The 14,579-nt window shown below is 37.4% G+C and overlaps 2 protein-coding genes across 2 annotated transcripts in view; both read right to left on the minus strand.

The window, feature by feature from the left end:
* Positions 1-978: 978 nt before the first annotated feature.
* Positions 979-3,915, minus strand: LOC125041222 (zinc finger protein 513-like). The gene is made up of 2 exons (XM_047636060.1): positions 3,730-3,915; positions 979-1,317 (listed from the first exon to the last, which is right to left on the minus strand). Exons 1-2 carry the CDS (start codon positions 3,913-3,915, stop codon positions 979-981), a joined length of 525 nt encoding a protein of 174 aa, XP_047492016.1.
* A 421-nt stretch (positions 3,916-4,336) lies between these two features.
* The window catches only part of LOC125041179 (broad-complex core protein isoforms 1/2/3/4/5-like), a 39,009-nt gene continuing 28,766 nt past the window's right edge, over positions 4,337-14,579 (minus strand). The window contains exons 6-7 of the mRNA XM_047636009.1: positions 8,262-8,342; positions 4,337-4,885 (exon numbers count right to left, since the gene is read on the minus strand). Coding sequence (XP_047491965.1) covers positions 4,544-4,885; positions 8,262-8,342 — 423 coding nt within the window. The 3' untranslated portion in view covers positions 4,337-4,543. The remainder of the gene's footprint in view (positions 4,886-8,261; positions 8,343-14,579) is intronic.

Consider the following 14,579-nt stretch of genomic DNA (forward strand, 5'->3'; position numbering starts at 1 on the left):
AATAATAATAATAATAATGATGATAGTAATGGTAACAATAATAATAATAATAATAATAATAATAATAATAATAATAACAATTTTAAAAACTGAAAATTATAAAGTCAAAATTACTTATGCTAATAATAAATGAAATAATATTAAAACAATAATAACAACAACAAAAATAATAATAATATTAATAACAATAGTAATTAATAAAAAGATAATAAAAACAACAATAATAATGATAATGATAATAACAATAACAATGATAATAATAATTATTGATGATGATAATAATAATAATAATAATAATAATAATAATAATAATAATGATAATAATAATAATAATAATACAATGATAATGATGATGATGATGATGATGATGATGATGACAATAAAAATAATAACAACAATAACAACAGTAGTGTTAGCAATAATGAAAAAAGGTAAAAATTGAGATTTTCTTATTTTCCATTTCACATGTGAATCCACACTTTAAGTAACGCTTAATGTATTATGTATAAGGATACAACAAATGCAAAAATAAATATAGATAAACACATACATAAAACAAAAAATTGAATTGGAAAAAAATAATCTATATGTTTTGAAAGACTGTTCTATTTTTCACACTTCATGTAATATAGAATCTAAATTTACAGCTTTAACTGAATAATCAATATAAGTTTTAAAAACTTTAATGCCTTGACAAGTTAAATTGCTTAAAAAGGCAATGCCTTATGAAATATCAAAGAATCAATTAAAATGACCAGCAGCATTCAGTGTATCTCAACTATCTTCCCAAAGAACAATTAGAATAAATACTGTAGAGAATGCTAACAAACACAACAAAATGAACTGAAAAATTGTTCCATAATTTCCTGTATATATGGAAAATACTATGCATTATTTTAAATTCTTACATAAAGAGTATCTTTTTCTTGCTCTCTCTTTATGTTGACTGTGTTGGCTTCAATGTGGCTCCATATACATCTAGCACCATTGTGGATGATGAGTTACCATGTGGTTCATGATGGCACTCTTATCTATACACTTGAATGGACACATGGGACACTCAAAGGAACTTTCTCTTGTATGACCACGAATGTGTCTCTTCAGGTTGTCCTTTGTTATGGCTGAGTAAGGACAGAATGAGCACGAAAATGGCTTTTCGCCTGTGTGTGTGCGCATGTGGTTTCTGAAGTTTGTGGCAACATTTGTACTGTATGGACAGTGGAGGCACATACGCTTCTTAGTGACAGTACTGTGGTCATTCTCAGCTCCCGGTGCACCTCCTCCGCCACTCATCCTACGGGATGTGTCCAGCCCTACCTGTAGGGGACACCCATCTTACTCACAAACAGAAATATTTGTAATAAATGTGTAAATTATAAAAGCAAACACACACACACACATGCACACACTACCACAAACACATTACACAATCTATACATAATATACTTTTCACTATGGAATACAACTGGAAACATGCTTCCTGTAGGTAATCTATGCAAAAGTTTCATGTTTAACATATATTTAACATTTATAACTTATATCTAACTTAATAAAGTATATAAAGTCCTGATAGCAGCACCAATAAATTTCCTATAACTTAACAGTAAATCATGGCCACCCTATGTCCATCATCGTCAAATAAATAAACATTTTCAACCCACATGCCAACAAACTGTTACTTTTAGTCTCTTATGCATAATGGCTGCTTTTATTACACTTTCTCTACAATTCTCTTAAGAATAAATCTATAAATCTTAAAATGTCACTTCTCTTTCAAATAAAACATACAAAAATCCTTTGTAATTTTAACAATACAAACAAAATTGACTAGTTACGGCTGCTGATGAAAATGTATCTTTCAATAATTTACTTCTGCTTGTAAATTATTGTAAGGCAACTGAATTTACTGACTTCTATAATGCTTTACTCTTTGGTTTTGGATTATAATCATTTATGGATAATATTTTCAATCCTGCTTAATTTTGAATAAGGCACATATTCCCTAATACATTCAAACACTGAATTATAACATATCAGCAAGAAGATTTAAAACAGAAACAAGATATGATGCACCAAGTATTTTTTTTTTTTTTTCAAGCAATGAAATCCAGAGCTCAATAAATCATGCACACACGTGACCACAGCCTGTTATGGTTTCAATAAGAACATGCACCAGAGGAGAGGTAGAGAGAAATTGAGAGGATAAAAAAAATAACAAAGAAGAAAACTCAAATAATAGGAATTTGAAAGACAGGAAGAGGGAAATGGCAAATTGACAAAAGGAGATAAAAAGACAAAGGAGAAGAGAGAAGGTGAGGTGGAGAGAGAGAGAGAGAGAGAGAGAGAGAGAGAGAGAGAGAGAGAGAGAGAGAGAGAGAGAGAGAGAGAGAGAGAGGGAGAGGGAGAGGGAGAGGGAGAGGGGGGGAGGGAGGGAGGGAGGGAGGGAGGGAGGGAGAGAGAGAGAGAGAGAGAGAGAGAGAGAGAGAGAGAGAGAGAGAGAGAGAGAGAGAGAGAGAGAGGGAGAGGGAGAGGGAGAGGGAGAGGGGGGGAGGGAGGGAGGGAGGGAGGGAGGGAGGGAGGGAGGGAGGGAGAGAGAGAGAGAGAGAGAGAGAGAGAGAGAGAGAGAGAGAGAGAGAGAGAGAAAGAGAAAAAGAGAAAAAGAGAAAAAGAGAAAAAGAGAGAGAGAGAGAGAGAGAGAGAGAGAGAGAGAGAGAGAGAGAGAGAGAGAGAGAGAGAGAGAGAGAGAGAGAGAGGGGGGGGGGGGGGAAGGGATAGGGGGAGAGAGGGAGGGAGAAGAGGAGGGAGTGAGGGAGAGGGGGGAAGGGGGGGAGGGGGAGGGGGGGAGGGGGGGAGGGAGGGAGGGAGGGAGAGAGGGAGGGAGAGAAAGAGAGAGTGAGAGAGGAGAGAGAGAGAGAGAGAGAGGGGAGAGAGAGAGAGAGAGGGGGAGAGAGAAGAGAGAAGAGAGAGAGTGAAGAGAGAGCGAGAGAAGAGAGAGAGAGACTGAAGAGAGAGCGAGAGAAGAGAGAGAGAGAAAAGAGAGAAAAGAGAGAAGAGAGAGAAAGAAGAGAGAGAAGAGAGAGAAGAGAGAGAAGAGAGAGAAGAGAGAGAAAAGAGAAAAGATAGAAGAGAGAGAGAGAGAGAGAGAAGAGAGAGAAAGGAAAGGATAGGAGAGGATAGGATAGGAGAGGATAGGAGAGGAGAGAGAGGAGAGAGGAGAGAGAGAGGAGAGAGAGGAGAGAGGAGAGAGAGGAGAGAGGAGAGAAAGAGAGAAGAGAAAGAGCAGGGGAGAGGAGAGAGAAAGAGCAAGAGAGAGGAGAGAAAGAACAAGAGAGAGGAGAGAAAGAGAAAGAAGGATAAGAGAGAAGAGCAAGAGAGAGGAGAGAGACGGAGCAAGGGAGAGGAGATAGAAAGAGCAAGAGGGAAGAGAGAGAAAGAGCAAGAGGGAGGAGAGAGAAAGAGCAAGAGGGAGGAGAGAGAAAGAGCAAGAGAGAGAAGTGAGAGAAGAAAGAGGAGAGGAGAGAAGAGAAGAGAGATGTAAGCTACAAAAATACAGAGACAGAAATAGAAAACAACATAAGTAAATAGCTGCTATTTCCTGTCTGCTAACAATGCTATGCAGCTTTGTTTCTCACTTAATTTTGCTGTCCACTATAGGCTACTTAGATATACCCTTCATAGCCCTGATGGCAAACCAGAGCAGAATAATTTGACAAAATTGCTTGACTTTACTCTATCATCAGCATCAAAAACAGCAGCATCTTTGTCTATAGGGTCATGAAAGCTAAAGTGAGCAGCCTTCCTTGTGGAGTAGCCACAGTAGGGACACTGGTGCATCCTGTGGCTGGCAATGGAGACGCAACCCGCGCCTGCACCTCGTCTTCCACCAGTCCTCAGGTCACCAGTGTGAAGACTCATCTGCCGAGGATGCCCAACTTACTATGGCTCAGCATTACACAATTATACACTCACACAAAAATATATGGTGCTCATAGATACTACATAAATGTGAGAATTGGCAAATGTAAACACTGATCTTTGTGAACAGTGTCAAGCCATTAGCATATGAAATATATAGTTACGACCTACGTCAGCAATTTATTCTGTTATTCCAGAACAAACATCTTAAATACCCTCTAACTGGCACATGCTATCTTGTTTTGACATGTGTTGGTGAACCCTCTTTGCAATGTGTATCAATCTTTTTTTTGTTCATTCTAAAAGTCCTTTCTGTTAGCCCTAAAGTATCCAGATTCACAGATATTTAATTCAAGTATGTATAATTCTTTAATACCATCTTCCCTAATAGATATACTTCTAAAGGAAATGAAACATGAAGTGGTATACATACTTACTTTATTAAAATTTCTATACACTTTACAAATAAATGTAAGACAGTGTAACTATTTTTGCTTTCAAATTTATGCTCATCACAGAAAATGCACTGCTGAAAAGCAACTTTCATAATCTTCACACATTTGTACTAGTCACTCTGATCCTTAATTTTCTAGAATACTTAGGCATGTTCTGCAAACAGATTATTTCCTCATTTAGTCACACTGACAGTTGTTGCATGATGTGCAAGTACATGACTTTTGAGTGTTCCTTTCTGGTTTGAGCGGTATGAACAATATGAACAAGCATATGGTCTCTCTCCAGTATGAGTTCGTACATGCCTTTTCAGGGTGGTTCTTGTGGTTGCACTGTATGGACAATGAGGACAAGAGTAAGGCTTTTCCCCTGTGTGAGTACGCATATGATTCCTGTAGTTGGTGGTAACAGATGAACTGTAGGTGCAGTATGAACAGTGATATCTCCTGCTCAGGCTGACGCCATTTCTGGGGGCCATGCTCACGGGCGTGCCGTGACTCTCACTCTCCAGACCCACCTGCAGGGGATGCCCATTTCACTTATTATGGTCACATTGGATAAAGACAGGTCTGCACTCAACAAGAATTCTTTTAATAACCTTTCAATGCAAAAACATCCAAAGACACTGGCCAAGGTCATGTATGTTGTAATTATGAAATTTACATTTCTAAAATATTCCCCAAAATTCCAGATTTGAACACTAACCGTATAAAATTCTGGTTTCTATCTAAAGCATTTCCTCCCCTGAACATTTTCATTGGATATATGTCTATGAAACTAAATCATGAAAGCCAAAGGCAAAGTAGAAAAAATTCTACTATTTTTATATTCTATAACGACTTTTCTTTTCAAAGTAGTATTACAACATATAATATATCTTTCCATAAGAAAAGAAGATCGGAGATGAGAAACGGAACAAAAATGATGAAAAAAGAAATCAAAATGAAAGAAGAGACTTGATCCTATACTGCTCAGCACAACATATTCCACCTACAAGTTTCCTCTGACTGTCAATGGGACGGAGTAGATTCAGTACCCTTTGTGTCAGATCTGACAAATTCATTCATAGTGCATCCCATCTCTGGAAAGAAAAATCTGGCAATTCGCCTCAGATTCTGGAGTACTCTGATTCATTGTCTCTTTTTAATTCTAATCAGCTGACTTGTACACAAGTTTACACATGTTTGGTATTTTTAAGATTATCATACATCTTTGTTTTCATCATAATTTTCTGCCTTCAATACTGCTTAATTATTGTTCTCTAAAGTGATTTGTTCATTTAGACTAAAATAGAGCCTAGAATGATTGGCATTTTTTTTTTCTTTCCTGAGATTGGCCAGTCTTGTGCCCTCCATCAAGGACGCCAACTGGAAGCTGACTGGACGAGCATGAGGGGAGCCACTCCATGTCAATTAGTGGTTTATAGCTTGTGTGGAGCTTAGAATTTCTTTACTAATTTTTGTAATATTTTATAACTATGATGATGAATGTCATGTCTATAACAATGATAAAATAATGATTTACAAAAGTTAGTGTCCAACATGAATTTGTCATATGATTGCAAAACTGCATTTAAGGTAGTAAGTGCATGAGAAACCGATGTGGCTCATTAGTCAGGTCCAAAAAAAATCTTAAAACTAGAGCTTCAATTTGTGTGCCCAAAGGAAGAATATGTGGTCCATAATATTACAAATAAATTTCAGGAGTAAGAAAGCAGGAGTGAATAAGTTTGTTGTAACAATGATATCCAGAATTTTGCATGGCATCAAGATATTTCTAATGGAAGTTTAAGCCATTCATAACATATAGCTACACACACACACACACACACACACACACACACACACACACACACACACACACACACACACACACACACACACACACACACCAAAAAAAAAGAAAGTTGCCTAATGATTACTATCCTGTTACACTACGGCAAACTAGCAGGAATAACAAGTTAGCAACTTGAGCAAGTGGTAGCCTGGAGATTGAAGAAACTCATAGCTACTGTCAGCCTTGATAATCATCCTCCAGCAGTCATTTAGAAGCATATCCATCTTAACAAAACATGAAACAAAATAGTCTTAAACTCATGTCCTTTCCCTTGTTTTTTTTTCTTTTTTAAGTTCCGTAAAGTAGTAACATTAATGATCATAAAAAGTCTTATTTGTACTTCTCACTGAAATTTGGCATTTCATTGACTTTTTATCTATCATGAACATTTTACAATAAACAAGAAACTTTTACACAAACAGTGAGGTGTGTCAAAGATGAAATGGAACAGCCACAATACCGAAAGAAGCATAAAGGTCTGGACTCTGGAAAACTGAAACATCGGTTTAATGTTTCTCTTACAATTGTGGGTGTTTCATGAAGTACTAAGATGGAATTTAATACTACATGCTTTCAAAGTTAGCTCAACTTGTGCTTGAAAAAAAAAAGATAGTAATAAAAAACTGAAGTGTAAGAAGTCCCATGTAGTGATAATAAAATATTGCATTTTGGTAAATTTTTTCATTAACCCCTTGCCGACGGGTACGACGGGTAGACACGTGCTATGCCCACTATTAGTACTTGTTTGATTGTTTTTACACATAGATGGCTATACTTGTACTAAGTCACCAATGAGCCAGTTAGGAGTACTGCCCGTCTCGCCCGTTCACCCTTTTCTTTGATTTACAAAATATTTTACATTATCTTATTTTGCTGTTATTAATATTAAAAAAAAACATAATGATAATTATAATGTTTATAATAAAAATAACACCATTGATATTCATAGCACTAGTAAAAAATACGATTTTCCCGCCAATTCAAATCAGGTACGGTCACAAGGTCTACTAATTGACTCCTTTGTGGCTAAGCACTAGCAGAGCCATCAATGGGCAGACATTTCACAAAAAAATATAGAAAATAGGCACAGCATTTTCCCCATTTTTTTTTCATTTTTCCCGGCGGCATTGGGTTAATCATGGATGGCATGATATCTCGTTGCGGCCGCAGTGGACGAAGTTGTGGAAGGCACAACTTAACAACATGCCTTGTGCCATCAGTGGGAGCTCAATTTTCTCCATTTGTTTAGAGTTACAATTGGATAATGGCATCTAAAGTACAGGAAAGTTTTAACTTTTTTAAGCATTTGCTTATATGCTCCACCTAAAAGTCAATAGGTGCCCAATATTGTGTTTGAAACACTTGAACAAACTGGGTTTTAATGGGAACCGCTGATGCTCATCAACACCTCCATGTTGCTGGCAAACTGCCAGTTTTTAATACATTATTCATTAGGTTAAGAAGTATTTCTCTTACTAATAAACTAGATGGAATTTGTCTTCATTATGTTATAAAGTTATTTCCTTTCCTGATGGTGGATACATAGGAATTAAATCATATCCATCTGAATAAATAAACTAAACATAAATATATATATTAAAGAAAACACCTGATAAGAACATAAAATGTTTATTCTCATTTTTATCCGAACCAAAAGATTCAGAAATTCAGTCTTGATACATATCTTTTGAAGACAAACAATAAACCAAACATTTCTTTCTTCTATCTCTCAAGAATCAAAAATAATATATTTCCTTTCTTAAGTGAAAAATCTACTTACTATTATTTGAGAACAAAGGATCTTTATTGAATGTGTGCTTTGTCAGAACATGACTTTTTAAAGAACCCCATTGAGTGCAGCGGTATGGACAATGAATACACGAGTATGGTTTTTCCCCAGTATGAACTAAGACATGTCTTTTCAGGGTCTCTTTAGTACTGGCACGGTAAGGGCAGTGGGGACAAGAGAAGGGTTTCTCCCCTGTATGAATGCGCATGTGATTATCTAGATTGAATTTCTTTGTGGTGGAGTATGCACAGTAGGGACACTGATGCACCTTGTTTGTGGAGCTGTGGGTAATGGTCGGTCCGGTGGCCACTCGCCTCCCAAGACCATGATCGTCGCTCTCCAGCCTCATCTGTAAGGGATGCCTGTCTTACTAATATTTACACTTGTAACACTCTCTAACACCCAAGTGCTTTTTAAAACCTTCAATGTTAGCATTTGCCCCAAAATACTATCCACAGTGAAGAAAGAAATGGAATGAAACTGGTTAAGTTTAAGGCATTAGAAATATTCACCCTTTCTGAAGTGTCAGAGTTCATTAATTAAAATTGAAAAAGCAATATATGCAGAAATGAACAGTAATATAAAATATTATCTAAAAAACAATGTAGACAAAATTCCAATAATATCTTTTATATTTTTTATGAAAAAGAAAGAAAGAAAGAAAGTAAAAAAAGTGCAACTTCAATTTTTTATGTAAAGTTGCATTCCAACCCATTAACTTCATAAACTATGTTTGCCTGTCTTGGATAGTGCTCCAACTTTCATTTAAAAATTTGAGTCTTTAGTAGCTGCCATGAGAAAATAATACTGCGTTGACATAATAATGCCAACCATCATCTTTGGAAAAAATTGATTCCTCAACATGCCATAACTTCTATTTTCCATCTTTGTAATTGATCTTTCAACTTCAGACCGTGAATTTTTGGCAAGGGCATCATGTTTAACCCCCTCCCCCATAGGACCACATTTTTAAACCACCTCCTCCCCCCATCACCCAAGAAAAAGATGAAATGACACCCCAGATTTCCAAAAAGCCACTCAGTGTCCAACTTCTGATATGGTTGCCAAAACAATAACTATCTTCAACAACATTTATTAAGATCACTGAAACTCAAGAATTGATACATGTTTTGCTTTCAACATACTAAAGCAAGGGAAGGTTTAGTACATGCTGATGATACTTGGCAGAGTATAATAAAATACAAGTTGACTTGGTTTGGTACAGCAGTAAGCACAGTACAATTGTGACATTCTTAATCCTATAAATGTGTTACACATATTTAAAAAAAGTGCTACCTAAAAATATTCTCAGTGATACTCAGCGCTCTTTAAGTTTATGATTTCTTTAGATGGTTTTGAGCAATGCATCTACTCTAATCCATATCACTGATATGACTCATTAATGGTGTTTCTCAAAATCAAGACTTCCAAAAAAGTTACAAGACAACTTTTACTTATTCTTTAAAAAGAAAGCCTTCTTACCACAGACTATAGATCTTGTTATAAAACACTTTCACTTAACACTGTCTTTAGCTATCACAATAAAAGATGGGTGGCCGTACTTCATACAGGGGATGTGCTTTGAACAATCTATGTACACTAAAGCCAAAAAAGGACTTTTAACATCATCAAGAGCATTCCAGTAAATCAGAATAAAAAATTATAGAAATATGCCACCACACAATAACAAATTAAATATTTTTTACTTACTCATGTATGAACTTAATTTCATAGTTCATACCATCAGGAGAAAAATTGTGTTTGGAAGATTTAGCAATATTTCTTATATCAAGAAAAGCTCTCCAAATATTGTTATAGACAGGAAGAAAGAAATAAAACTTTACAGCTACATATATACTCCATTGATATACAAAGAAACTATAAATAAATTTTCACAACCAAAATATAAAATAAAATTTGTCTTTCATCTTGCATACTTACAATTCATATTATAGAATCTGTCATTATTATGAATATATAAACGCATATATAGGTTACCCAGGTACTACAATAAACCAGCTCACTTGAAGCGGTAAACTTTAGTTATCAAAAAAGTAGGTGCAGGACAACAAATCTATAACAACAAACATGAACAAAATTCAACAACTAAAGATCTAAATGTGCATCACCTTCAGTATTATTATTATCATTTTAGTTATCATTATTTATTATAATTATTACAAAAAAAGAAAAAAAGAAAAAAGAAAAAAGAAAAGAAAACAGCCTATCATAAAGTAGACTGAATACATGTGAACATTTACAATCATGATTGCAAAAACATGCAAACTGAACAGTAAATATGATGTGAGAGACAGCAGAAAGGAGACAAAAGGAATGTAAAAGGAAAGAAGATATGGAATCTAATAGGTTAACAGCAAGAAAAAAATATCTAAAAAGTTTGCAGAAATGAGATTTACAATCCCTCTAACTGAAGCTGTTTACAGTAATATGTGTCAAAGCAGTATATGCAATTGCCAATTGCAAAATATAATTTCAAAAAGTGGGATAAGACATACACAGAAAATAAGTCATATTCATACAAAAGTATTATCATGCATACTATGTACAAAGATTTTAGTTTCATCCTAAAACAAAAATAATAGTAAATAAAACATGAGCAACAATTTACTAACCAATGAGAGTTAGAACTAAAAAGACCAGCAATAATATTTGTAATGTATCCTTCTACAGGATAAAAAGTTAAACAAGATTTTCTCTTCTGTTTTGTAAATCATCAACAGAAGACATCAGTTTATAAACCACAGTCAACAAGTTACTAACCACAATCAACAAAGTACATTCTACTGAAGACACTGTCAGTCTTAAAGAGAAGGGGGCATATGACTCTGCTTATTTACTAAAAACCATCAGGGTTTTGATTCTATAACCAATCACTAATGACATGACTAGCCTTTTATACTCTAGCTCTTTTGCAGAGACAAGTATTGAAGCCACCTTACACTAATTTCTTTGAGATTCCTCTCTCATGTAAGACACACCGTACAATATTTTGTAAGAAATGTGATAGCATTACACTCGCACTTTTTCTATAATTTTATGCCTTCTTCCATCCAACTTTCACTCTATCTTGATAGACACTACAAAAGACAAGGTACAGCTTTCTGAAGACTTTAAAACTGTCCTCTACTCCTTTACAACCAATTCATGCTGATCACTATGTACAATTTGGAAAACTGTATTAAACTGTACTAAAAGTAATGGTGGTGCTTCTCTAGGTATTTAACCAAGTAAAAAGTACGGATCAATAAAAAATCTGGCAAGATAACACTGCCAGTATTTGTTTAGCATTACAATCTTATAGTTCCACCACTAAACCTAGGGTCATGGAGCCAGATTCCTAGTGAATGCCCTAATTAGTTTTTCTATGCTTAAATCTATATGAGGAGGGCAATCTGAAAGTCTAAATTTACAAGCAACACTTTCCAACTGTGTGTGTGTCTGTGTGTGTGTGTGTGTGTCTGTGTGTGTGTGTGTGTGTGTGTGTGTGTGTGTGTGTGTGTGTGTGTGTGTGTGTGTGTGTGTGTGTGTGTGTGTGTGTGTGTGTGTGTGTGTCTGTGTGTGTGTGTGTGTGTCTGTGTGTGTGTGTGTGTGTGTGTGTGTGTGTGTGTGTGTGTGTGTGTGTGTGTGTGTGTGTGTGTGTGTGTGTGCGCGCGCCTCGTGTGTGTGTGTGTGAATTGTGTGCGCGCGCCGCGTGTGTGTGTGTGTGTGAGTGTGTGTGTGGTGTGGTGTGTGTTGTGAGTTGTGTGTGATGTTGTGTTGTTGTGTGTGTGTGTGTGTGTGTGTGTGTGTGTGGTGTGTGTGTGTTTGTGTGTGTGTGAGTGTGTGGTGTGTGTAGTGTGTGTGAATGTGTGTGTGTGTGATGTGTGTGATGTGTGTGGTGTGAGTGTAAGTGTGTGTTATGATGTGTGAGTGTGTGTGTGTGTGTGTGAATGTGTGTAAGTGTGTGTGAAGTGTGAATGTGTGAAGTGTGTTGAAGTGGGAAGTGTGTGTGTGAATAGTGTGTGTGAATGTGTGAATGTGTGTGGTGTTGAAGTGTGTGGAAGTGTGTGTAGTTGATGTGTTGAATGGTGTGTGTGAAGTGTGTGTGTGAGTGTGTGTGTGTGTGTGGTGAAGTGTAGTGTGGTGAGTGGAAGTGTGTGTGTGATGTGAAGTGTGTGTGTGATGTGTGTGTTGTGAAGTGTGTGTGTGTGTGAAGTGTGTGTGTGGTATGTGTGTGTATGTGTGTATGTGTGTGTATGTGTGTGTATGTGTGTATGTGTGTGTGAAGTGTGTGTGAAGTGTGTGTGTGTGAAGTGTGTGTGAAGTGTGTGTGTGAAGTGTGAAGTGTGTGTGAAGTGTGTGTGAAGTGTATGAAGTGTAAAGTGTGTGTTTGAAGTGAGAAGTGTGTGTGAGAAGTGTGTGTGTGAAGTGTGTGAAGTGTGTGTGAAGTGTGTGTGAAGTGTGAAGTGTGTGTGAAGTGTGTGTGAAGTGTGTATGAAGTGTAAAGTGTGTGTGTGAAGTGAGAAGTGTGTGTGAGAATTGTGTGTGAGAATTGTGTGTGAGAAGTGTGTGTAAGAAGTGTATGTGTGAAGTGTGTGTGTGAAGTATGAAGTGTGTGTGTGAAGTATGAAGTGTGTGTGTGAAGTATTAAGTGTGTGTGTGTGAAGTGTGTGTAAAGTGTGTATGTGTGTGAAGTGTGTGAAGTGTGAAGTGTGTGTGAGAAGTGTGAAGTGTGTGTGTGAAGTGTGAAGTGTGTGTGTGAAGTGTGTATGTGTATGTGAAATGTGTAGTGTGTGTGAAGTGTGTGTGTAGTGTGAAGTGTGTGTGAAGTATGTAGTGTGTGTGAAGTGTGTGTGTGAAGTGTGTGTGTAGTGTGAAGTGTGTGTGAAGTGTGAAGTGTGTGTATGTGTGTGAAGTGTGTGTATGTGTGTGAAGTGTGTGCGTGTGTGAAGTGTGTGTATGTGTGTGAAGTGTATGTGTGTGTGAAGTTTGTGTAGGCTTGTGAAGTGTGTGTAGGTGTGTGAAGTTTGTGTAGGCTTGTGAAGTGTGTGTATGCGTGTGAAGTGTGTTGGCGTGTGAAGTGTGTAGGCGTGTGAAGTGTGTGTAGGCGTGTGAAGCTAGTGTAGGCGTGTGAAGTGTGTGTAGGCGTGTGAAGTGTGTGTAGGCGTGTGAAGTGTGTGTAGGTGTGTGAAGTGTGTGTAGGCGTGTGAAGTGTGTGTAGGCGTGTGAAGTGTGTGTAGGCGTGTGAAGTGTGTGTAGGCGTGTGAAGTGTGTGTATGCGTGTGAAGTGTGTATGCGGGTGAAGTGTGTATGTGTGTGAAGTGTGTATGTGTGTGAAGTGTGTATGCGTGTGAAGTGTGTGTATGCGTGTGAAGTGTGTGTATGCGTGTGAAGTGTGTGTATGCGTGTGAAGTGTGTGTATGTGTGTATGCGTGTGTGAATGTGAAGTGCGTATGTGTGAATGTGTGAAGTGTGTGTGAAGTGTGTGAAGTGTATTTGTGTGTGCAGTGTATTTGTGTGTGCAGTGTATTTGTGTGTGCAGTGTATTTGTGTGTGCAGTGTATTTGTGTGTGCAGTGTATTTGTGTGTGAAGTGTATTTGTGTGTGAAGTGTGTGTGTGTGTGTGTGTGAAGTGTGTGTGTTTTCGAAGTGTGTTTGTATGTGAAGTGTGTGTGTATGTGAAGTGTGTGTGTGAAGTGTGAAGTGTGTGTGTATGTGAAGTGTGTGTGAAATGTGTGTGTAGTGTGTGTGTAGTGTGTGTGTGAAGTGTGTGTGTGAAGTGTGTGTGTGAAGTGTGTGTGTGAAGTGTGTGTGAAGTGTGTGTGTATGTGAAGTGTGTGTATGTGTGAAGTGTGTGTGTGAAGTGTGTATATGCGTGTGAAGTGTGTGTATGCGTCTGAAGTGTGTGTATGCGTGTGAAGTGTGTATATATTTGTGAAGTGTGTGTGTGTGAAGTGTGTGTGTGAAGTGTGTGTATGTGAAGTGTGTGTGTGTGAAGTGTGTGTGTGAAGTGTGTGTGTGAAGTGTGTGTGTGAAGTGTGTGTGTGTGTGTGAAGTGTGTGTGTGTGTGAAGTGTGTGTGTGTGAAGTGTGTGTGTGTGAAGTGTGTGTGTGTGAAGTGTGTTTGTGAAGTGTGTGTGTGTGAAGTGTGTGTGTGTGAAGTGTGTGTATGTGAAGTGTGTGTGTGTGTGAAGTGTGTGTGTGTATGTGTGTGTATGTGTGTGAAGTGTGTGTATGTGTGTGAAGTGTGTGTATGTGTGTGAAGTGTGTGTGTGTAAAGTGTGTGTGTGTGAAGTGTGTGTGTGTGTGAAGTGTGTGTGTGTGTGTGTGTGTGTGTGTGTGTGTGTGTGTGTGTGTGTGTGTGTGTGTGTGTGTGTGTGTGTGTGTATGTGAGCATGTGAGCATGTGAGCACGTGTGTATGTGCGTGTATGTGCGTGTATGCATGCGTGTGCGCGTGCAAATGTTTATGTATGTGTGTATGTATATGTATGTATATGTGTATGTGTGTGTATGTGTATATGTATATGTATGTATGTGTGAGTGTATGTGTGTGTGTGTGTGTGTGTGTGTGTGTGTGTGTGTGTGT

The sequence above is a fragment of the Penaeus chinensis genome, chromosome 30 (genome assembly GCF_019202785.1).
Source record: "Penaeus chinensis breed Huanghai No. 1 chromosome 30, ASM1920278v2, whole genome shotgun sequence".
In the NCBI taxonomy this organism is placed as follows: domain Eukaryota; kingdom Metazoa; phylum Arthropoda; class Malacostraca; order Decapoda; family Penaeidae; genus Penaeus; species Penaeus chinensis.

Bases quoted from the DNA above. Each gene is read 5' to 3' on its own strand.
- LOC125041222 (XM_047636060.1), bottom strand. From the start codon at position 3,915: ATGAGTCTTCACACTGGTGACCTGAGGACTGGTGGAAGACGAGGTGCA. The intron at 1,318-3,729 runs GTAAAGTCAAGC...TGTCCCCTACAG, and splicing joins TTTTTGATGCTGATGATAGA to GTAGGGCTGGACACATCCCG.